This window comes from Electrona antarctica (genome assembly GCF_951216825.1).
Source record: "Electrona antarctica genome assembly, chromosome: 5".
Classification (NCBI taxonomy): domain Eukaryota; kingdom Metazoa; phylum Chordata; class Actinopteri; order Myctophiformes; family Myctophidae; genus Electrona; species Electrona antarctica.
Genome location: NC_136810.1, coordinates 17408774 through 17434384, shown reverse-complemented (window position 1 = coordinate 17434384; position 25611 = coordinate 17408774). Strand labels below are relative to the sequence as shown.

General features: G+C 43.5%; 1 protein-coding gene across 3 annotated transcripts in view; it reads right to left on the bottom strand.

The window, feature by feature from the left end:
• Window positions 1-23989, bottom strand: part of wasla (WASP like actin nucleation promoting factor a) — a 28917-nt gene extending 4928 nt beyond the window's left edge. Inside the window, exons 1-10 of one of the 3 annotated variants that reach the window (XM_079502180.1) lie at window positions 23362-23987; window positions 19155-19289; window positions 17482-17568; window positions 16559-16655; window positions 14999-15022; window positions 8291-8549; window positions 7475-7517; window positions 4753-4906; window positions 1015-1361; window positions 334-654 (exon numbers count right to left, since the gene is read on the bottom strand). In XM_079502180.1, coding sequence (XP_079358306.1) covers window positions 334-654; window positions 1015-1361; window positions 4753-4906; window positions 7475-7517; window positions 8291-8549; window positions 14999-15022; window positions 16559-16655; window positions 17482-17568; window positions 19155-19289; window positions 23362-23478 — 1584 coding nt within the window. In that variant the 5' untranslated portion in view covers window positions 23479-23987. Of the gene's footprint in view, window positions 1-330; window positions 655-1014; window positions 1362-4752; window positions 4907-7474; window positions 7518-8290; window positions 8550-14998; window positions 15023-16558; window positions 16656-17481; window positions 17569-19154; window positions 19290-23361 lie in introns of all 3 variants that reach the window. The other 2 variants (XM_079502179.1, XM_079502181.1) reach the window with 2 other exon arrangements.
• Window positions 23990-25611: the final 1622 nt, after the last annotated feature.

Below are 25611 nucleotides of genomic sequence, written 5' to 3'. Positions count from 1 at the left end.
ATGTGTGTTACTGCTTCAATAACACACACACACACACACACACACCCCCCCCCCTCCCCTTTTTCCTACTCTTCAGATTGAGGTTACTTTTATGAAAATATCCGAGACCATTTAGGTTTTCTGGAAGATTTTTTACCACTTCAAATACCCTTTAATCTTAAAATAACCAATAACCGAACATAGGCCATCTACAAGCTTACAACGCGCCGCGACTCGCTAGCGACATGCTTACTACTATCCCCATGGAATCCAAATGACAGAAATACGTTGTGAGTCACGACTAGAGAACTTCTAATCCAGTTCTTCTAATCCAGTTCCTGTCGAACTCACCACCTTGAGCTTCATCCCCTGTCGGATCTGGTCGAGGAGGGCGTCCCGGCCTCCACTGGTGGCCACGGCGGGCTTGTCGTTCTGCTCCACCTTCTTGAGCTGCTTCCCGCCCCTGATCTGCTCCAGCAGGGCCATGGGGCCCCCCGAGGACACCACGGGGGAGTGGGGCGAGTCGCCCGCCACCACCACCACGCCAACGTCCAGCTCAGGCGGGGGAGGGGGGCCGGGCGGCGGTGGTGGAGGGGGAGGCGGGGGTGGTGGAGGAGCCACGCTGCCGCCCCCACCCGTTGCTGGTGGGGGAGGAGGCGGAGGAGCCTGGGGGGACTATAAGGGTTTGGTTACGATTAGGCATGTTAACGATTCATTGTAAATTGATTAAAAATCGATTCAAACTGGTGTACAATTGAAATCGATTTAATAAAAACTGTGTCGCGATGCAAACAGCAGGTAAGAGCTCGAGGGAGGGTAAAACAAATGAAAATACAGGGTCTTTGTAAGAGAATTGATAAGAGTTTCCAGTCATTTGCTACTGTTGCAAAAAGAGGATAAGACAAAACACAGTATTGAAAAAAAAAAAAATTAAAACAGGATTTGTCATACAAATTATAAAATGGATCAAAAAAGATTGTACTCGACGATTAACAGCCATACAATTAACTGCTATTAGTGACGACCAGGCCTTACCTGAGGAGAGATGGGGGCGTGCGAGGGTGGTGGCGGAGGGGGTGGAGCCTGTTGTTGATGGTGATGGAGTGAGGAGGAGGAGGAGCTGTGGTGATGGTGGTGACCACCTCCTCCTCTGTTTGGTGGAGGAGGTGGAGGCGGAGGAGCTCCCAGGGCGCTGGGCCTGGAGGGCGGAGGCGGTGGAGGCGCCGACATGGGGGCCCGGGAGGGTGGCGGAGGGGGCGGGGCTCCGCGCCCGCCCCGGGACGGTGGGGGAGGAGGGGTGGGGCCGGGAGAGGGGGTGTGGGGGGGAGGAGGAGGAGGAGGAGGGGGTCCGCCGCCACCGCGAGAGGGAGGCGGAGGTGGGGCTGGGGTGGAGGAGGAACAAAAAAAAGGAGTTAAGGTTATTTCAAACGGGCAGCGATTACCGCACCTAGTAATTCATTTTCATAGAGACCCGCGTTGCTCGTTCCGTGCAAGCGCGCCCACAACTGACTAGATCTGGATTCTGTTGAACTTATTTCCCTCTTGAGCAGACCTGGAGCAGACCTGTTACAAAGCTACAAAGATACAGGATACCATTATTTTTCAATGGTCGACATGAAGACGTTTGTAGCTGCTACAAAAGCTACAACAGCTACAAAGCTACATTAGACGTTTGTAGCTGCTACAAAAAGGTTGAGCTGGTTTCAACTTCAGCTACAAAAAGATCTGAGGTCGGTTCTACAAATCCACAGACGTGGGACAAATCAACACTTTCAAGATTTTTATTTCTATCCATCTATAAATGCACCACGTCTCTGTATGTCTGTGTGTACGGCTGTAATGCACGTAACTCGAGAACCGTTTGCCCCGCCAACTTAAAATTCGACACACACGTTCCACACGCCCACAGGGAGTGCAGTGCCCAGTGTCGAGTCGGTCGGACCCATGGCTGTCCAGAACCGCCACAAAAGGCCTCTGCCCGGCCTCTGGACAGGGCCCCTGGCCAGGGTCCATATATGGAGCTGGCCTGTTCTGACATCACAACACTCCATATTTGGGCATGCCTGACACAGAACTGGCATGGATCTCCAACTTCCATCGTTACTGACTGGGCGCTCTACAGCCGGGCACCGGTCTAGTGTTCAAAAATAGCAGATATGAATATGAATACTTTTGTCTGAACCCCTCATATAAATCAAAGACAGGCTAGATAATATATGAGGACGTCGTTATCATTTTGGAATTTCTTGCCTTTCGAACAAAACCATGCCAGAAACCAAATTTGTTTTAGTTAATTAATTTGCAACTACAGTCATCATTCATCATGACTGACATTCAAGTGAGAAAATAAGCACAGCATGACGTCATGCAGAGAAACACAGCATGGTAACCATCCATTATTCTCCTAGTGGTGATTCTATCAATTACTTTTCCACAAATAATCATAAATGAGCTGTACGCCATAATCATCAAGATTAAAACAAAAAAAGATTTTAAATACTTACACTTTATGCATAATATAATATATGAAAGTTTCACTTTTTTAATTATATTACGGAAGAAAATGAACTTTTACACAATATTCCAATTCATTGAGATGGAGCTGTATACATATTATAATTTTTTTCCCCTCTTCTTTTTCCCCCAGTTTTTATCAAAATAGCTGATCTAAAAGCCCACAACACATTGCAGCATGTTGAGAGCTTGTAGATGCTGCTACCCTTCAAAGCCATGTGCTTGAGCTCCACCATTCATGAATCACTGACACGGACGCATTATTAAATTTTTTACTTTCCTGTTTTTATGTAAATACTGGAGATTCGGAGTTCAGGCTATGGCGCCATGGTTAGAGCGCCGCAACGCAAGCTATGGGATGATCAAACTGCACAATTACTGCAAGCTGCAGAGTGCCGGCCACTGCCACACAGAGAACACTGTGCACGCATGCATGCACGCACGCACGTGTAGGAACTAGGAACTGTTGCAGCTAGATGTACATGGAACCCAGCCTTGCCCGTACAACTAAAAGTCTACATATGGACTAGTCTTCATAATTGACTAAATGGATTAACTGTTGCTGAAACAGAGAAAGCAAGGACGTCAGAGAGAGAAAGAGTAAACAGAGACAAAGGCAGAGAAAGTACACACACACACACACACACACACACACACACAAGTTACCCACCACACCACGTGGGCAGATCTGAGAAAAACAACCACATAAATCCCATTGAATCCACATGAAAACATCATCACTCTCATTAAGAAACCAGGTCTAGCGGAACTTTATGATGTCATAGAAAACATAACACCTGCTGTACTATCATGAATGACAGATTGTATTAATGCCAATAGAACAATCTGTGATATACACACTATCTCTCATTTTCACGGGGCAAGACTATAGTATTAGACACTAAGTCCTGGTGGTAGTTTTAGTCATATGTTAGTTATCCTGGTGGTCCTGGTGGTCGTTTATTTTTATCAATTAAGTCAAATTAAGCTCTAATCAAGCCCAGAATATCGCATTTTACGCAGCTATGCACATCAAGACCGCGCGAGTGTTGTTGACAATTTCGTCAACAAATAAAAACTAGACTAAAATGTTAGGAAGGGACTAGTGGACAAGAGATCCACTATAAGTCATTTTACACTTGGTTGCATGCTGAAAATAGCAGATCTACAAGCACACAACGCGTCGTGCTTGTTGTGTGCTTGTAGATCTGCTATTTTCAGCAAGTGTAAAATCAGTCATTACGACGGCATCAAGGCCCGCCAAAATACATTTTAGTCGACTAAATCAACTGTAGATTTAGTGGACTAAAATCTTATGACATTTAGACGACTAAAACTAGACTAACACTAAAACATTCCAGGTGACTAAAATGTGACTAAAACTCAATGAAAACCATTCAAGAGACTGCCCAAAATTAAAATCAAAATTTGCTGCCAAAAACAACACTGTACTGAACTGACATTGACAACTGAATGTTCCCCGTGGGATCTGTCACACCCATTCAAAGAGGTTAACCATCTATCATATGTATCTCTGCTGTCGGGCAGAAAGCACCTATCGCCAAAATGTTCATTGTTGAGGAAATGAAGAAAACCTTATATTCTTTTTAAAACCAAGCAATACTGCCTCGTCAAAGTTGGTATTGTGGCTTTATATAGTCAATTACTTGCATGAGAGAGAAAGGGGTTAGAGTTAGCTGCTTTAGCAGTTTGAGGGTCCAATGGAGTTAAGAAGTTTTGTCAATGGTTCAATATTCTTTCGAGCGGTGGGTACCACTGTCTCCTACATGTAACTTTGTGTGTCCCTCTGTCCCTCTGTCTGTCTGTCTGTCTGTTTAGGGTGACAAACAGGTGACAAAGTGGCGCTGTTGAGCTTCACACTGTGCACAGGTGCATGATGGGAAGCCGAGCTTTTAGTGTAACACCAATGTCTTTTTCAGCACGAGTGTCTGTCTGTCTGTCTGTCTGTCTGTCTGGGCCTAAGTGTTGCTGTTGAGCTTCACACTGAGCACTTAAGAGTACAGCACAGTACGAGTACAGTGTGAGTACAGTACGAGTAAAGTATGAGTACATACAGTACCATTGATCTATATAATAATAATGGAGTTAGGTGGTCCCCCCCCCCTCCCCCCAACAGCGACATCCATCCATCCATCTATCCCCATTTCAAAGATGTTAACCTTGCGGTGTCCTGTAAGTGTGTGTGTGTGTGTGTGTGTGTGAGAGAGAGAGAGAGAGATCAGGCTCCAGTCAGCTCACCTTGCCTGCGTAGCTCGTTCTTGACAGCCTCCACTCCTCCCTTCTTCTCGATAAAGTCGTAGATGACCTTGGAGGTCTCTTTGTCCTTGAGCTGAGCCTCCGAGATGCCACACATGTCAAACAGGTTCTTCAGCTCAGGGTCCAGGTTGTTCAGCTGTGTTACAAGAAAGAAAGACATTTTTTTTTAATGCACAAATTCACAATAACTAGTAGTAGTGATCTATGGCAAATGTATGTCTTCAGTTATAAGTTAAGTGTTCTCTGTTGGTTGCCTTGGTTGGAAACCGCATACGTTTCAGGATTCAAATTCAACATTTTACAGATGGGGTTCGCACTCCGCAGCCAAATGCAAAACGTCACTATAGCAAAGTTCAAGTGTGCCTTCACGTTGCAACAAACAGGATCGGAAGGGTTCTCTACCGCGGAGACGAGCGCCAAACAACCTGTAGCTCTTTGTTTGTTCAATATTTTGTCCACAAAATGTGATTCGTGTTGGCGGCTGACTACATTATGTCACGTACATAGTTCACAGACTGCATGTCTTATTATAGACTAGAACATTGAAGTTTTAAATCCCATGTAATAGAATTTCCCTGAGGTTTGCCATGGCACATTTGTCTGCCTCTGATCACAGCCAAGCACAGTACACTATGGTAAAGAGAGGAAATGTCAGACAAACATTTGATGAATATGAGCACCCCAACCCCTTTTCATATCAGGGTCATTATTTGTTTGGCATTTGAGCCACACAGACCACCATTTCATGAGATTTAACAAATGTTTTGTCGTCAGATTGTATTTTGTCCACAATTCCATGCTGTATTTATGTTGGTAGTGGTACCATAGGAGCAGTAGTTTTTATTTATTTATTATTCTACATTCTTAATTGTGTAGATTTCGTGTAAATTAAATAATGCAGATGTTTAACAATAATTTAACTCTTGGTCTATTTGGTTTCATTTTACACTCAAGAGTTAAAGATCAAATAAGGGTCCATTTGGTTACCAACTCTCCATCATTTAGCTGGGGGACCACCTGGAACCCCCTCAAGGACCACTGGTGGTCCCCGGACCACTGGTTGAAAAGTTAAAACCACTGGTCTAGGGCTGCATTGCTGCAGGATGTGGACAACATTTCCAGTGTTGCATACAGTCTACAGATCATTTACACTTCTTTGCAGTAAAAGGTTGGTTCACTGACTGAAGTGCAAGTCTGACACCTAGTGGTCGTCAGTCAGCAAGCAGAAATACAACCGAGATGACCTGTATAGCTATTTGGTTTTCACCTGCCTCAATGCAACGTCCATAGACCGGCTCCAATTAATTTAACATGCTGCTGAAAGACTAGTTAACTAGGTCCAGCAGAAGGTGTTCCAGTTCTGGCGTCTTAGGGTTCAAGTTCAAGGTCCTGGTGGTTGAACTGGTCCAGTTCTTTTTTGTACCCCTGCCTAATATTGAACCAGTTCAGAGTGTTTCCACTGGAAATGAATTGGTTCAGGACCCTAAAAGGTTGGTTTGGAACTGGAACCAAAAAAATAAAAAGGCCTCCGGTTCCGTGAAAGCACCAAAGGTTCCAAGAATCTAGTAACGGAACCAGTTCTAGAAGTTATTTTGGTGGAAAAGAGGCCATATAGAACTCACACATAGACAGTGAGGCAGCTGAATATCAAACTGACCTGCTAGAACCATACAGTAGGTGCCCAGCAGGAGGTCAGCTGACCAGGGTCTATTGGTCATTCCACATTGACAGTTTGTCAATTCATGACTTTCATTTTTCAGAATTTATCTTTGCCAACTCAATGGATTCCGTTCTCCACAGCATATCATTTGAGGTATCTACAGTACTGTGTGCGTGCGTGCATGCATGCGTGCGTGCGTGCATGATAGTTTTGCATGCACGGTCACTCACCTAAATGAGGGCATAATTAAGCCCTAGTGTTATCAGTCATGCGTATTGTGTTTTGAAGAGAGATCGATATGTGCATGCACCGTTGGTCCAATTTGTGTTCTGTGCTACTGGTTGTTCTACTTTATACACAACAATCCCCTTCTGTTTCAACAGAGCATAAATGACAGCTGTGTAAATATGAATAGAACTGATGCTAATGTAATTCAGTTGGCTCTGTAAAGGCAATGTTGTGATTGTGAAATGTATTAACCCATTTTGGGCGGGAACCCCTTTTGGTGTTAGCATTATGTTATGCTTTAGCTATTGAAAAATAGCAGACCTACAAGCTCATAGCGCGCCACCGAGTGGCACGCTACGAGCTTGTAGGTCTGCTATTTTTTTTTTAAATCGAAGAACGACTGACATAGAAACATAGCTTTTTCAGAAAACTGTCAGGATGTAGAAGACATTTTTAGAATCTGATCTCAGGTCAGAATGGGTTAATCAGTATTCTGACCAGGAAACACAATAAGAAAACCGAAAAGAACAGAACGCTTCAAAAGAAATGACATTCCATTTGTAAATGTGTTTACTTTGTCTCTGTGGACGAGGGTGGCATGGATGATGCACAAAGCAATAACCCCTCGTCAACATCAATTCGGTTTGCAGTTTCTATGACAGCATTGGATGCAGGGGAGAAAAGTATGAGGCATATACGCAACAACAGCCCATTGTGTGGCGCAATCATGCATCAATCACACGGGTCGCCATTGTGCAGCAGTGACTCTTTGCGCACGCCCTGTGAGAGTGTGTTTCTGTGTGTGTGTAAACTCACGTCAAAGCCTGTGTTTGGGTCCCAGCCCACATGGCCGATGTGCCTGCAGAACGAGACAAGGGGACAGACATGAAGAAAGAGAATACAGTACATGTGTGCACGCGCGCACACGCACACGCGCACACACACACACACACACACACACACACACACACACACACACACACACACACACACACACACACACACACACACACACACACACACACACACACACACACACACACACACACACACACACACACACACACACACACACACACACACACACACACACACACACACACAACGTAAACCCACTCACTTATGCACGCACACACACACACAAACAGTCACACATACCGCACGCGCCAAACAATCAAGTCATTGAATGCCAGCTTCCCAAGGCCACTGCAAAGACCCCCTTAAACATGAGTGGCCAACCTCAATATGTCACACAACACAACTTGACTGTGAACACACACAGTGCACAGCACTCTGCCCACCAAACCAGAACAATCTGGACATATCTGCTTCAACACACAAAGGACAAATATAAATCTCAATCTAAATTCAAGTGTTACTAGCATGCACACATTAACAGAATCGCTATAATAAAAGTGAAGCCCATGTGAATATTAATGGACCTAATTAGCATCAATTAGTGCATGCGTGTAGTGCATTAGTCCAGTGGATGCACACATGGAACCAAATGGACCCACATTTGTGCATGTGTGCACAGTGCGCAGAGTTATGGGGGGGGTCCTTGAAATTAAAGAATTTGAGAACCACATGAAGAGGCGTCCCCTCCCTCCCCCCGCGTCCCACCCCACTCACTGGAAGTTGCTGGGCGTGCCGATGTCAGCCTTGGTGAGCTTCTTATTCTTTCCCTTCATCTTCTTGTCCTTCCTGCTGCCCAGACCAGTGTGTCTGAGCATGTTGTTGAGGTGGTATGGCTGCTGCTGCTGCTGCTGCTGGGGTTGCTGCTGGTGATGGTGGTGGTGGTGGTGGTGGTGGGAGTGCTGGGAGTTGTGGAAGCGTACATTGTTGATCTCTGGGTTCTTGATGTCCACAGTGGCCATGGGAAGAGCCGGGCCTGTGTGGAGTGGACAGAGAGTGCGAGGGAAGAAAGGATGAAGAGATGGGAGGGACGGAGAGACGTGCAGAGGGCGGGAGGGAGGCAGGACGTTATGTTACGTACTGTTGTGTGGATGTTAATGTATGCCTTTCTATCATCTGTCATGGGGAGTGTTGTAGAATTGCTACTTTGCCCTTTGGGGCACTTTTTTATACCGCGCCATAGAACACTTTTGCTCGATAGAAATACTGCAAACACACATTTTTAATATAAGTTAGAATTTCATTTATTTAAGATGTACTTCGCTTCAAGTACTTCAAGGGTTGTGTGACAAAGTGGTAATGTTTAAGCCTTAGTGTGACATAATCACAAAGAACTGTAAGAGAGAAAATGAGTTGTCCTCTGAAGTATTTTCTTGGTTTAAAAATGTGATATGAAATCCAGAAAAGAAGTAAAAGGAAATCTAAGGCGCCTATTATTCATCAGCTCTCATTTTGTTTAATGGTTGATGCCAACACTGTACATGTCGTCATGCTAGCGCTATGTTCAAATCAATAATTTTAATGGACTACAATGACAAACTTTGCCGTTTAGCACAGATATAAGTCTGTTAACTATATCACACACATGATTATGGTCAAATAAGTAAGGTTTTAAATCTAAAATCTTTATTCCAACCAAACATTCTCTGTCTAAACAGTAAACAAACAAAACTTCCAACAATTTTCTCTGGCGCACAGTTTACAGAACACACAATTCAACGTTGAACTTCCACCACCAGACCGTATAACTGATTATACGGTCTGTCGGGTGGTAACCTTTCAGGATTCAAAAATCCACAAGACATCTGCTACCCTTGATGCTTTATGTGACACTGTAGTTAGTGTAGTATGATCACGTAGGGAATTAATTTACGAATAAACACAACAAGTTAGAATATGGAGATGAGAGCTTTCTGCTTGACAGAGACAATATGATGTTTAAGGATCAAGCAAGGCTGGACAGGGGAACCTTTACCTCAGGCCCATGATAAGCCTAACCCTAATACTAAGGATGGAACATAGGGCTGAGGGAAAAGTGGGGCTTGACCAACGCCACACCACTGGGCAGATATTATGACCACGGAGATCAGCAACTAGCCCAGGCTCTTATTTCTCCATTACCCCAAATACTTATGTATCTGAAATACTTATGTTTCTGTATCAGTGGTGCTCAAAATTTCATGTCAAGGACCCCAAAAATGATATTCTATTGGCCGCCGACCCCCATCTGAAAATATGTTAATCCAGGGACCCGCCCAAAAGCAAAGATTTGAGTTAAAAACGTTCACTCTGTAACAATATATATACATTTTCACGATTTTGCAAGCTCGTAGCACGGCACTCGGTGCCGCGCTATGAGCTTGCAGATCTGCCATTTTTCAATAGCTAAAGTATAACATAATGCTTGAAACACCAAAAAGGGGTTCCCGTACAGAATGGTTTAATATCATCATATCACCACATTTCAACCCAATGGCACAGGATCACAGTAGTCACTTTTAAGCCTCTTGATGCTCTCGGGTGTTTTATTCTTTATTTAACTTGACTGATCTGCCTTTATCTGTAGTCTATATACCTCCTGTGTTTCAGTAACAGTGCTGCTGCTATGACACCTTAATCTCTCTGAGTGCGGGGATTAAATGATGCTCATCATCAAGCAGCTTCAGGGCTTGATGATAATAACAACGCATTGATCATGCATTTGACTCAGTGTGGAGGGAGATCTAAAACATATCGTTGGGTGGAAACCTCATGACCAAAAGTGTCTTTTCGGGATTCAAGTTAGAACAAATTGCAAAGGTAGGAAATCTACAAACTCAAAACGTGTCGATTGGCACAGCGTTTTGAGCTCATCTGCTATTTTTTTTTCCATAATTTTGTAACCCATTTTTCACCCCTGTGTCAATTATCTAATGTGATCCTGGGCTCTACACACCCTCCGCCAACCTGGGGAGAGCAACGGACTTGAACCCATGCTTCCTTCATGCATGAGTGTCCAAGTTGCTCCTTTACACCTGACAGGGGGGAGTTTCCCTGGTTGGACGTAGCACGTGGAAGAAACACGTTATTCCAACCAGTTCCTTTCCCCTCCATCAGGCGCCCCGGCTGGCCAGGAGGAGGCAGTTTAAAGTTTAAGACCAGGATTACTGCATGTCTTTTGTGAGGGTAGCTACCCATCTGCTACTTTTGATGCTTTTGTGTGACAAGTAGGACATTAATATACAACAACAAAAAGTAAAAATATAGAGATAAGAGGTTTCTGTCTAGAACCAACATTATGTAGGATAGGTTTGTGGTCCTACAGAACCTTCAAAAATAATTACAGCTGCATGGCTACAGGAGGGTCCCACCCCCTGTCTGAATGACAGCTGCATGGCTACAGGAGGGTCCCACCCCCGTCTGAATGACAGCTGCATGGCTACAGGAGGGTCCCACCCCCCGTCTGAATGACAGCTGCATGGCTACAGGAGGGTCCCACCCCCCGTCTGAATGACAGCTGCATGGCTACAGGAGGGTCCCACCCCCCGTCTGAATGACAGCTGTCATTGTTGACAGAATGCATGTCTCAAGAATACTTAACTTCTTAACGTCAATCAACAACATGATTTTTGTTTTCTGTCGGGTTGTGTTACTTCCCACATTATTATTGATGGACACGGATCACTCAAATTCAATCAATGACAACCGGTGATGCCCATAATTTGCGCACTCTCGTTTCCCCAGTAAGCTACCTAGAGAACTTGTGGATACGTGGCTAAGCCTCTTGCAGAGCCAAGTCATAATAAAAAGTAAAAACTGTGAAATCACAAATATAAGCAAGGTTAGAGCTTGGGAATTAAGCCAGAACCAAGGAGAACTTTCTTCTGCATTGTCTCCACACATCACTAACACTTATCTCACTACACGAGGTGCATAAACGGGCCCCAACTGTACAGTATTACAGAGGTGTCTATTTCTATTTGCACTTGATAGTGCTGTGATCTGCGAAGGAGAGAAAACGTGGCTGGCTCTTATTTCTTAACCTGGCACTCTATTATACATGAACACTCTGGCCCCACGGGAATATGTGTTACATCTATTGTCTGGACACTGTGACTCTTGCCTCTCGAGATACAGACCGTTGCCTCATACAATACAAATTTCAAATGCTTCCGCCTAAGATTCTGTATTATCGGAAGAGCCGAAAAGATGCTGGAAACTCCCCAATTGCCATTTCACCTTTGCAGTCGCATGAAGCAGTGGTTCTCAAACGTTTTCGTGCCAAGGACCCCCACGTTGTATTTGCGACCGCAAGTTCCTCCACTAGTGCAACTTTCAGACTAGTACCATCTGTTACACAGGTCCAATAACATCCTCCATTCATCACTGCAGACTTCTCCAGTTAACCAAACATTTCTGACGAATCACTCTGATCCTTAAGGCTATTGTCATCGTCAAACCTAAACCTCCATTGTCCCATAACTTGTCGAATTCACCCTCTAGCTAAATTTCAATCAATACACTTAATTTTGAATACCCTCAGTCTTCACACTGGGTCAGTGGAACTATAGAAATTGAGGATTGAAGTAACTCATTAAATAAAAAAGGGGACTCCTGCACATAAACAAAAAAAACTGTGGGAGGTGCAAGTCTAGTTAGCAGGCATAGAAATAAACCTTCCAAGGAAGGGAGTGCACACTCAGGGAACAAAGACGGACAACTTACTGCATCATCAACTTATTTATTAGCACTTCCTTATTAGTTCCTTCCTTGGCAGGTTTATTTCTCTTTTTGAAGTCTATGCCTGCTAACTAGACTATAATATAATGATCTAAAAGCAACCTCTGACATAACCACTAATCTACAGTTAATCCAGATCCCTTGGATTCCCTATGAATGTCCCCACCTTAGTTCACCCCAATGCAACACCTCATATCTGGCCACGGTCTTGAGATGTCCACTAGAGCTCCACCAATACATTATTCGATTTATTTTTATTTTTTTAACATCAGCACCTGCAATTTTGCAGCCGCAGTCATGATTTTTAACTTCCACGTTCCTTATTTTAGGCAACACACTCCATATTTGGGCATAGCTGCATTGGTAACTTCTTATGGTTTACGGCTGAGTCATCTCATACAGAGCACTAAGCGAAATGATGTGGTCCGCCCACCCGCCCTCCCATTAGCCAATTTTAATATAATAGGATTTAAGTTTAATAATATGCAATACTTAATTGAAGGAATTCACCAGTTAAATGTTGTCAATAGAAACCTAAATCAAGATTTTCAAAATTGCTTTTTTTTCCAACAAAATATCTGTCAAAACATTGCTAAATCAGTGGTCTAGTCTAGGATTGGAGGATTAGTCTTTCTTCAGACTTCACATTTTATTTTTCATAAAGGCCAGGTCAGTTCAATCCAGTCCATTGTGTGACATGATTAAAAAAGGCACAGGCAGCAGAGCTAAAATAGCAGTAAGGATAAAAGCCTGGTATCTAGAACTAAGACTGAATAGCTGCTTGTCAGGGAGGACAGGACGGGCTTTTCATCTGACACTGATGTAAGTAAATGACACAGACATTGTTATCAGGAACAAACCATTTGAACATTTTTAACAGAACCCCCACTGCTAGACAAGAGTTCACATTGGGTGACGAGACGAGGGAATTAATGACATGGCCTTCCACCTCAATTTCTCAGCACTAATCACTAAATGGCAACGCAAGCATAATTCTCTCTCTCTCCCCCGCTCTCATTTTTAAGCATAATTTCATGGGAATCATTTTGTCATAACTCTCAGACAAATTAAGGGACAAGAAAGGAATAAGCAAAGTAAAGTAAGTAAACATCTACCAAATATGAAGTCAAATCTACAAGATTGGCTATCTGTGGAACCGAGTCAAACCAAATGTAATGCCTACAATTCCAAGTTCCAACTGTTGGGGGTTGGGGGGGAGGTCTCCACAATAGATCAAATATGATTATTTGGGGGGTTGCGGCCTTTCACAAAGTGGCAGCCCCTCCCCTCAGCAGGGCCTCTGGCGTTTAGGGGGACATTTGAGAACAGAGGTATAACAGTTAATCAATTGAATTGATTATAAACATGAATCGATTATCATTATAGGAGACACTTTTTTTCAGAAACAACAGGTGTACAACACTCAAGTTGATTATACAAACATGCTGCTTCACAATTAATTGTAAAAGCAATCAATAGAATATTTGCCCTTTGCAGCCCCGTCTGTTCAGTACAGGCTAATCCATGTCCTTAGATCATCATCATTGTTCGTTACCGACCAACAAAGGAGGAGTTGGTGAAAGTGTTTAGTCTGTTGAGAATCGCCACACCGCCAACAGCTTAGAACACATGACACTACAGGCTCTGATGATGCGCCAAAAAGAGCTGGACTCAGACCTTAAGTTAGCCATTCGGTGACCTATAACCCAGGCTTTAGAGATTAGCTCGACCCTGAACTGGCTCCTTTTACAGCGCAGATTTAACAAAGGGGGAGGAGGGAGAGACGTGGTAGGAAGGAAGGAAGGGAAGGAAGCCATGTGGTCTACATATGGGGCCTCCTCATGGCCATCAACCCCCGGAGGGGAGGGGTGGGACACTGGGGAGGGGGGAGTGTCAGTCTGCAGCAAGCTATGCTTTATATAGAAGAATGTAGAAACCACTGATCCGCTGTCAGCAAACTTCCTATGCATTTGAATTAAGCCAGAACTCCAATATATGATTCCAGCTCTTAGCAATGTAACCCCTAACTGCTAACCCCTCCGTGCTCCTCTGTGGGCAGCACTCAGCTGGATGAAGCCGAAATCTGATGTTCCCCCTTGGGATGAGATAGGCAGCAAAAATATTAAAATAAAAAAAGACTCCATGCTCAATTACCACGGTCAACATCAGACAGACATCCAAGCCAGTTATTTTTGCTGAACAACTGATGTGATTTCTATAAACCAGTCCTGGTGTTAGTTAGTAAGCTATAGATAGCAACTGGGATATGGACAAAGTATTTATCATAAGTACCTCAATCTCTCACAAATACGGATTGATCTTCTGATCACTTTTTTATATACATGTCATTTTCCCAAATGTTTCCAAGGCTCGAAGCACCAATATGTTTTTATTTGACTGTAAAAATCTTAGTAAACAAACATAGGAACTGACCTCTCCATTAGTGTTACTTTCCTGGTGCATGTACACAAAATCCCACAAACGCACCATACTTCAGGTTCAGCACTGAAGTTAAAAGCTCTCAAGACATCAGATTCCTTTTTGCTTGCTTGCTACCTAAGACACATGTACTGTGACTTTTTACGGATATAAACCCTGTCTAGATAAAAGCCAATGCAAGTGCAACAGTCAGCATTTCCCAAGTATCACGCTGAGACAGAACTTTAAAGAAGAATTCGTCATTATTTAAATTATAATTAAACATACCATTTGGAGGGTCACGTCTCTTCTCTGCAAAACAAAAATTAACACAATTATAGTTTTGAAAATCAAATCATAAAAAGGACCCATCCAAACAATGCTAGCAAAAGAAGATATGTGGAGATAGTGCGGTTACGTGGGGAGGAGAATTATCAGAGAGGCAAAGCGCGTTGCTTTGGAAAGAAGTTAGTATAAGCCATTGTGACAGTCAGAATCTCTAAGTCAATGACTGCTCTGATCCAGACCTGGATGTGAGAGGCAGCGATGTCGCCACAAGCCAGACAGAACATCATGCTACCTCACAGGAAGGAACATCAGTCAGGAAGAGACTTGAGGAAAGTCAGGAAAACCTCGACGGAGGAGAAAGTGGGTTAGATAGACAGAAAAGAGGTATGAAAGCTAAGCTAGGTCTCTGCCGTGCTCAGATCTTTACCACTGCTTATCCTGCCAGCCATGTGCCTTTTGAAACCTCGGTCACCACTGTGCAAATAGCATCACATCAAAAAGCCCGGCATGCGGAGAAGAACAGGAGGAACTGGCCAGGAGCCAGAGGAGGGAGGCCATGCTACCCGCTACAGACCCCCTCTCCTTTTGGAGCCAGAGGAGGGAGGCCATGCTGCCCGCTACAGACCCCCTCTCCTTTTGGAGCCAGAGGAGGGAGGCCATGCTGCCCGCTACAGACCCCCTCTCCTTTTGGAGCCAGAGGAGGGAGGCCATGCTGCCCGCTACAGACCCCCTCTCCTTTTGGAGCCAGAGGAGGGAGGCCATGCTGCCCGCTACAGACCCCCTCTCCTTTTGGAGCCAGAGGAGGGAGGCCATGCTGCCCGCTACAGACCCCCTCTCCTTTTGGAGCCAGAGGAGGGAGGCCATGCTGCCCGCTACAGACCCCCTCTCCTTTTGGAGCCAGAGGAGGGAGGCCATGCTACCCGCTACAGACCCCCTCTCCTTTTGGAGCCAGAGGAGGGAGGCCATGCTGCCCGCTACAGACCCCCTCTCCTTTTGGAGCCAGAGGAGGGAGGCTATGCTGCCCGCTACAGACCCCCTCTCCTTTTCAAAACGATGCAGAGACACGCCGCTGCTTTTACTAGAGCCCCAGAGATGGACACCGCTGTGCTTACAACAGCAGACCAGTTAGAAACAGACTGCTGACCTCGCTTCCCAAACCAAGCCTTATAATTAACCCCCCTCTCCATGAGTCACTTTGTATGCATCATTCTGGTGTACATTTGAAACCACATTATCCTGCACAAATGGACATATTGATGGAGGTGCCTGGTGCGTATATGTAGAGCAATATATGTAGTCTAGTCTATTGTACTGTATGTACTGGACCCATTTGTCTCCCTGTTATGACTGCCTCTACGCACCACTTCAGGGAAGTGATGTTGTAGAGTTTCTGAAGATCTAAAAGGATGAGGCATGATTGAATTTGAAGCTGTGGGTTTGAGAGAGAGGGCTTTTTGGCCATGTTAGTAAAAGCGTGTGGGGAAACTAGTGGAAGTTGAAAAGTCATTGGCTGTGAGGAGGAGGCATATCGGTGGAACAGACTCTGGCGTGGTGCATTACCAATTTTGCGCTGTCGCCGCCCAAGTAGGTCATTGATGGCGAGTCGGAACCTCTTGGCCTCTTCTTCGCTGGCGAAGTTCAGTCCCATCTGGCAGCTCTGCAGGAAAGACAAATCAAGCCACTTTAAACCGTGTCCGGGACCCCTAGAACAGGGGTTCCCAAACTTTTTCATGTCAAGGACCCCCAAATTGACACTTAACAGCTCGTGGACCGCCAATATGAAAAGATATGCCAGGGACCCCCATAAGAGAAGATTTGTACGGCTCTAGCAGTGATTTTCAACCATTTTAATTTCAAGGACCCCCAGTTTGACCTGTATTAGTCTACGGACCCCCATTTAATGACATTTCTATCTCTGGGACCCCAATTTGTATTGTAAAATCAATGTTAATTTAACTCAAGAGTGTATACAGACCCATAAGGGTCCATTTGGTTCGTAACTATCACTTAGCTGGGGACCCCCTGGAACTCCCTCAAGGAACCACTGCCCTAGAAGGTTCTCAGAGTTACTGGAATATTATTTTCCTTTTTACATCAACCACTTCAACCCTAGCATTCCTATTCTGAGGGGAACATAGCATAACACAAAATAGCATAACACAAAATAGCAGATCGGCCTGAAAAACGTTGAAGATCCTCGACTTAAGACGCATGAACCTTGGCGTTGCTAGTCTGGTCTCGTCATAATAGGCTCATATTTGGTGTAGATTTGATGGGGGAAAAGGAGAGGCCCAAGAACAGAGCCCTGGGACAATAGAGTTCATACTATAATAAAATATGATAATCAATATTAATGCAGTAGTGAGATACTACTACGCGTAAAAAAGTGTAAGTCACAGATGCAAGGCAACATAAAACTGTACACTAGAGGCTATACATTATTACATTGTAAGATTAATCAAAGCTAGTGTTAAGAGACTTACATCGCCTGGAAATGAAATGAAGTACGGTCTGGAGTTGCTGATGGAGAAGTTATTGTACAATTCCTGCTCAAACATGGTCTTTCCTTCCTAGAAAAGAGAGAAAAGAAACAGTTCAAAACAGGTTCTGGCTGGAATTGCAACATAGTTACGGAAATTATGTTAAAAGCACAATTCATATTTGGTACTAGGTTTGGGTTGTGTAGTTACCTTGCCGTGATATAACTTCAGACGAACACAAAGTGGATTCTGACAATGTATAAAATTACAAAACCCGGCTCAGCAGCTGCCAACTCTGAATTGATTTTACAATTTGAATTACATTGTAGAGAAAAGCCTTGTGCACACCTACAAGGACAGGTGCGTCGGAGCCGGCAACCAAATGCGAATCATGAGAATAAGAAAAGGGTCCCGCACACTGTCTTCACTTATAGAGCAGTTTTTATTATTCAGATGAAAACGTTTCGGTCTAAACAACCTTCATCAGGTATCAGGATACCTGATGAAGGTCTTTTACTGAATTACAGTAAGAGGATATGGTAGGTATGCTTCTGAGACGAATCACTGTGTATGTTAATTGTGTGTTAAGAAATTACCATAGAATCTTTACCAATCATATTTTATTCATATTTTTGTGACTGACATTTTTTCATTTGATCAACGGCGCAAGATATCTCACCAATAACCCACACCTCCACCAAAGTGTCATTGCACTTAAATAAATACTACATGCAACAAAAGTACTAATTGGAGATACTAGTTGATTGCGAACGCAGTGAGCATTTACTATGAGACCCAGCAGATCATGTCTGTCTGTCTGTGTGTGTGTCACGCTGTAACACCACCCGCCCACCACCAGAGGGCGCAGCTGTATCACTCACACACACACACACACACACACACACACACACACACACACACACACACACACACACACACACACACACACACACACACACACACACACACACACACACACACACACACACACACACACACACACACACACACACACACACACACACACACACACACACACACACACACACACACACACACACACACACACACACACACACACACACACACACACACACACACACACACACACACACACACACACACACACACACACCTTAACTTAAAAAAAAACTTAACTTAAAAAAAAATTAACTTAAAAAAAAATCTTAAAAAAACTAAAAAAAAGAGAACTTAAAAAAAAACCTTAAAAAAGTACGTAATTTATTCTAATTGTTGTTATTGCAATTTACGAGCTGCGTTCGCTTCCCGCGTTTGCGCGTCTTACTTGTTATCAACATCTATGGTAGGTGGTACGTGGTAGTGTCTATTGCTTTGGAAATATTCATCATAAAACGTATATTATATCCCCATAATGACAGGAGCCCCTGAGTGGCCATGGTAAGAAAAATAAATTATCTTGTCCAGACGAGATAATATCTTGTCCGGACGACATAATATTTTGTCCGGACAAGATAATATCTCGTCCGGACAAGATAATTTATTTTTCTTACCATGGCCACTCAGGGGCTCCGTAATTGTTGCTTTCGTCCTGTCACTTATGCACATTTGCACTAAGTCACTTAAATTTCAAAATGCAGATTTGCACCTAGCGTTGGCTTGCTCCGGGGCCAGGCTAGTTACACCCACTGACTCACCTTGATGTCCAACACCCTGATGTAGTAGGACCTCTGGGGGTTGTCTTTGATCAGACACGCCACTCCACAGCATCTCTTCACCCAGCAGGAGTTCCGGTCAGCCCCGTACACCTGCACCACTGCAGAGCATAGAGCCTGGACACACACACACACACACACAGATGGCCATTAGAAATGTGCACAACACACAGTGATAGCATGCAGCACCCAAGACATGCCATCTCCAGTTTACTTCCTGGATCTGCGGGAAATAGGTGGGGTGAACGTGACCACAGATTCTGATTTACTCTTGTGGGATCTAGCACCAGTAAACATCAGACAAATCACAGCACCCACTTAGGAGACCATTTGTAGGATTTGTGTACCATTTCGGCTCTAGTGGCTCCAATTGGGGAGGCGTGATAGCATGCTAAGTGTACATAGCTGTGTATAGACCGATTCAGAAACGGGCCCCCTGGTTGCAGCGAACGTATTTCCTGTAGGCAGAGACGACATATCTGCAGTGTAAACTCGCAGGTCTTCTACTACATTGAATGGTAGAGTGACTGATGTTAGTCTGCTCAAACGTGACTCTTTTACCTGCTTTTTACTAACACTAACGTTACAAAGATGCCCAGAACATTTATGGCTGCTCCAACAGTGGTGGCAACATTCAACTTTGGAGAAAAACGGAATGTCAAAAAATACACCGCGGTGGCTGACACCAGAGCCATAGAGTAATGGTTGAAAGGTCCTGAAAGATACATAACATCAGTCTTACCCAATACCCAATTTTTCTGTTGTACTGTATGAACACAAGGTTGCTGTACTTTATACCGCAAAGTATGAGGTAAAGTACAGCAGCCTTGTGTAACACAAGGCTGCTGTACTTTACAGTACAAGCTGCTGTACAAGTTGTACAAACTAATAACGAAAAATAGCCGATCTTCATCGCATATAGGTCTGCTATTTCCGGTGCGCTACATGCTTTCATAGGCGACATGCTGGCTTCTATAGAATTCAAATGACTGAAAACATTCATGGCAACTGAGAATTTTAATCCATGAGTTAAGTACTGCCTCGCCTCAACTATACAACAAGATGTTGATAGAATCTTCTATCCTCCTCCACATCAATTATCTTTCCAAGCTAGATATATCGGGCTATATCCTTGACATGCATTTGCCAAATTAGGCTTGGTATTGCACAGCCACGCATCTGGCATTTCTCCATATGAACTACTGGAAGTGTTCACAAAAGCTTGCACTTTCACTGCATGACAAAAGGAAAGGATAGTCACTCTTCTTGGTCTGAGGTTTTGAGGTCCATGACCGGCACAGCCACAGTGGACCATCCTGTTCGGGCTTTGTTCCTCCTCTCAGCAACAAAACCCAATCTGTGCTTCATTCACTGCAGGGCCAACGAGGAAGAGGATATGTCACTTGGCTGGTTTCCTTCTCAGTGATTTATGAAGCATTTTTAGGAGGAACACCAGGAAACACTTTTCAACATGAAGGCACTCCCACGTCACAACAGGGAAGGTCAAAAGGGCTAAGAGGGGCTATAGAATAAAGATTTCAACCGATGCCGTGCTATCAGTATGCTTTGGTTTTTGGTTCTCCTGTGTCTTTCTTGACATCAAAACATTTAAACCCCAATTACATTTGACTTGAGGTCACATCCCCAGGTTCACACTGGCCAAAATTTGGCTGGAAATTGATCTAAGTCCTTGGTTCTGAAAGTGTTATACCAGGGGTCCCAAGGTAAAGTAGTTAATATAGCATCACAATCATTAAAACCAGGAAACCAGTGTAATTTCAGATTTTCGCGCTGGCTGTTCAATAGCAGATATACAAGCTCACAGTGCGTCACTTCATGCCGCGCTGCAAGCATGTACATTTGCCATTTTTAAACATGTTTGAAAAATCTTGAAAGTGTGAGAAGAACTACTGATTTAGAAGGCATCTGCAGAATCAGCCTCAGGTCTTAATGGGTTAAAGGCCTAATCCAAGAAGTGCAATAAAAACAGGCTAGTTCTCATTAGTCATGCAGGCCTTCTTCTTACTACAATAAATGTGTGATCTATTGCACAGGAGAGGCCCTCTAGGTATCATCAGCATCATCATAATAGCCAACATGGTGGCAGTAGAGCAGCACAGCAGCACAGGATAAATGTAAATGGGATTGACAGCCAGGATGACTTGTTGTACACCTCCGTGAGTCTGCAGTGCGACAGGATGAAACACAATATCAAGATCACCAGAGTTGCCATGTCGGCTCATTATAAGCGACTTTGGGCTTGTTTTTTTATGTAAAGTCGCTTATAAATAATATTGGTAGTTGAGGGGGGATCCAATGGAAATTCCAACGGAGCATTAGTCAGACATGCGGGAACAACGGTCGGACTAGCACTCGAACATGCGCTGCTCCCGTGCTTGCGGTTATGGTTAGGTTAGAGTTTGAGGTAGGTTGTCTGTCTTTTGACTGTCGGACCAATATGGATTATTTATTTGTTTAGTTATTACTATAAATTATACTATAAAGTATAAATGGCTTGTTTATAGTATTTTCGCAATAGGCTTTCAACTACGTGCCCCAGTCGGTTAGGACTTAGGAGGTGTTGCACTCTGATACACTGGGTGCGTTCGCAGACTGACCGCACTGCCAATACAAACTAATAGGCGAGTGCGCTCCCAGTGTGCGACTGTGAATTTATAGGTTTAAAGTGCTTATGTAGCCCAGTTGCTTCTTTTGGGCTTCTTTTCATTAGACCTGGTTGCTCATTTCTCTCACAACATCTGGCAACACTGCCAGAGGGCCAGGTATAGGGCTGACTGGACCATATACTACACACTAAATGTCTGATCTACTGTCTGTCATGTCACAAAGTCAACACGTTCTAAGCTTATTAGAGGTCTGCTATTTCATTTTTACAACAGTATAAAAAAAGGCTTAAGTGACTGAGGTCAGGAAAAAGACAACAATTATAATGACAAGATTACCCAAACTCCCAGACATAGCATCACAATACAGATTTGATATAAATATTGCCCCAGGCCTATAAATATAAAGTACAGTGTTCAAACTTGAATTATTTTGAACAATATTGGAAACAGCGGTTCTGCTTTCCTACATCATGGTGTACAGTAGGATACAGGATTGCTGGGCTCTAGGGACATCTGGCCACCTCAATGTAAAATAGGCTTATTTCGTCCAAAAAGGAAAGAAATATTCATTTGAAAAATGGTCTTAAGTCATGTAAAGTACACACGATTTGAACATGCATGGTACATCATTATCAGACTTAACAATTTGATCCTTCAACTTCTTGTCTATGGCTCAAAATGACTGGATATGCCTAAATTGATATAGCCTACAGGTTTTGTAACAGTTGTAGAAATAGTATATCTTAATAGTTAAATGTTATAATCATGTATACTATACTTGAACATTGTCCAAATATTTAACAACAAGGTTGGTTCAGCCCAGGGCCCGGTCCCGGTCCAGTGTTGCCAGGTTTCGAGAAAAAAGCAGCCAGGTATGTGAAAACAAGCCCAGAAGAATTGACTGGTCTGGTAGGTCACTGTTCACATGAAATCTTTAAACCTAATATAGACTATCTACATTACAAGCTCACAACGCATCAGCTATTTCCCAAGAATAATCTTGAAGAAAATGACTGGCACAAAATATTTTCAGATGGGTGTCTGCTGCTGCAGACATAAATTACCACTATTCATGTCCTTGGCTGTGACTGGTCTAAAACAACATTACACAGCAAGGACAAGCCCAAAATAAGCAACTTTATAGAAATAAGCCCCCACAGCAACCATGCACATAACGATAAACGTACAAGCGACTTCACAGGAAAAACAAGACCCAAAAAGTCGGTTACAATAAGCAGACATGGCAACACTGGTCCAGTCCAGCTTGCATTAAAAACCTGCACCATGCAGTGACTATCCAGTAAATACCAAACCAATGCAGAAAAGCCGCTGAGCTGTCAAGATGCGGACTGTGGCTTCAAAACACCAACTTGTCACTGCTTCGTTCATTATGTTATCGACATATTCTACTTGTTATTGCGGCCCACACGCACTGTCTGAAAACACAAACGCATGTATACCCTATAGTCTCCATCATGCACATGGAATTAACGTCACGAATGAATAGCAAAGTGTTCTTCCCTATGATAATACATAAACAGGTTTCATCAATGTAAACTTACGATGCATTTCCTTCCCAGGTAGTTGAGCAAACAGTCGTTCTCCTGCGGGGTCAGCAGGATGGAGCCGACGTTTGCAACCCTCCGCGGTGGAAGAGGGTTGTGGTGGTGGTTGTTCATGGCTGGTGTGGTGCTCAGTGGTTTGGAAAATAAACCCCCAATAAAACACACAAAAAAGCCCAAAACGCACTTATTCTTTTAGATAAGACAAGTATTACATATAAATAATATCCATGCAGCAGGCTTGGGTCGCCGACACCACGGCCTGCTCTGCTGCCTGCAGGCGGATCATCTCATCTGGGGTTGTGTGTGTGTGTCTGTCTCTCCAACCGGAGGATTGGACTGGAGGCCCCGCGGAGCTTCTGCAAAACAACAATCTTCTCCGCTTGGGAGATGACCCTGGGTCCTAAAAATAAGCCGTGGGAACCGTGGTGGTGCACGCACAAGAGGGAACGATCCTTAAACTTTCATTCGGAAACTCTGCTCCAGCTGCACCATCATCGATGCTGCGTCCCGTCCATCCAACATGGACGTGGGAAGGAACGCACCACTCTGACGAGAAAGGGAAGGGGTGGTGTCTTCAACAACACGGCATAACATGTTATTTTATCTTCCACGCACGACGGTGGTGGTGAAAATAAATAAAGAGACTGTACTAATGCGGTTGAGAATTATTGAATATTTGTTTTATTATCCGTTTGGTCAATATTTAGCCTACTGTGTTTGCAGGATGTGGGAGACGGAATGTCGTGACACTAACAAGCTGAATGGTTTCGTCCTGATTCCCTGTGGATTTAGCAACAGGAATGCAGTATGGGGGGGTGTCGTTGTGAGGGGCGGAGCTAAAGGGATGTCGTCATCATGCTGTCAGACAACTACAACGCCGCGTGCCCTGACTGACCTCGATATTATAATATATACGGTATGCAAATTATGTAATGCAAAGAAATGCATGTTCATGTCATGATGTTATATTATGCAATGCAATGCAAATACAATGCAATGCATGATAGTCTCTTCTTAAGACTCATCTCTTTTCTATGGCATTTGATCCTTCCTGATTTTTATTTTTGTCATTTGAAGTTTTTGAACTGTTTCATTTCTTGTTACTTGTTTGATGTTTTGTATTTTGTATGCATAACTGTCTCTAGATTTTATTGTGTAAAGCACTTTGGTCAATCTCGATTGTTTTAAATGTGCTATATAAATAAAGTTTGATTTTGATTTGATTTGATTTTATATTATATTATGCAATGCAATGCAAATACAATGCAATAATTTGCATTAAATAAATGCACTGTAATGCATGATAATATGCAATGCAATGCATGATATAATATGCAATCATGCATGATGTTATTTGTTATTAGGCATTGCACTGCAAATTATTATAGGCTATGCAATGCCATTATATACAACCACAATGATTATGTTTCAGGGCTAAACCACAACTAACTCTTTTAAATTGCATAGCAATTTAAAGGTTTAATACCCTCTTTAATTTTGTAGCTGGCTGCTAAATATTTTTCTTTTTAATGGATGTATGCTACTAAATTTCACCATACACCACCTTCAAAAATCCTTGTTTCCAAAAAAGCCCTTCTTTCCTGACCTCCATCGACTAACTATATCTTTCCTTTCACTTTGGAATTGTATAATTATTATACTGACATAATTGACCAGAATGATATAATGTATGGCATTAATTATATAACACATACCAATGCTATTAAAAAACGACCTAGAAATCAACAACAGGTAACAACAGGTGTTAACTCTACATCACATGTCATGTTCCATGTCCCCCAACAACCTTCGCCCTCGCAATCATCGCATGACTTGGGATCCTCCTCGCTCTAGCTTATCCTCTATAGCCCTCCATCAAAACAAATACACAGGGATGAAAAAGTAGACAGATGGACCAACGCTAACTAAAGGCTGATGCCCCACCAGGCATGAGCCACCTGCCACCTTTGGTTAAACCTGGGCATTAGCAACAACATCACTAATCTATGAGGCCATAGGAGCCGCTATACAGCTCTGGGGAAACTGTGTAACTTTAAGATTACATGGTTACACAGCATTGGGTAGGAGTTGTAGAGCCTCAGGCTATAGGCCCTATAGCCTGAGCCTGAGGCCCTGCAAGCGTTGCCCTATAGTATAGGGCAACGCTTGCAGGGCCATTGATCCAACAGATAGATATGGTTTAGTCTGGATCATAGGTCAAACAACTGGATGGATGAAGGCATGTCA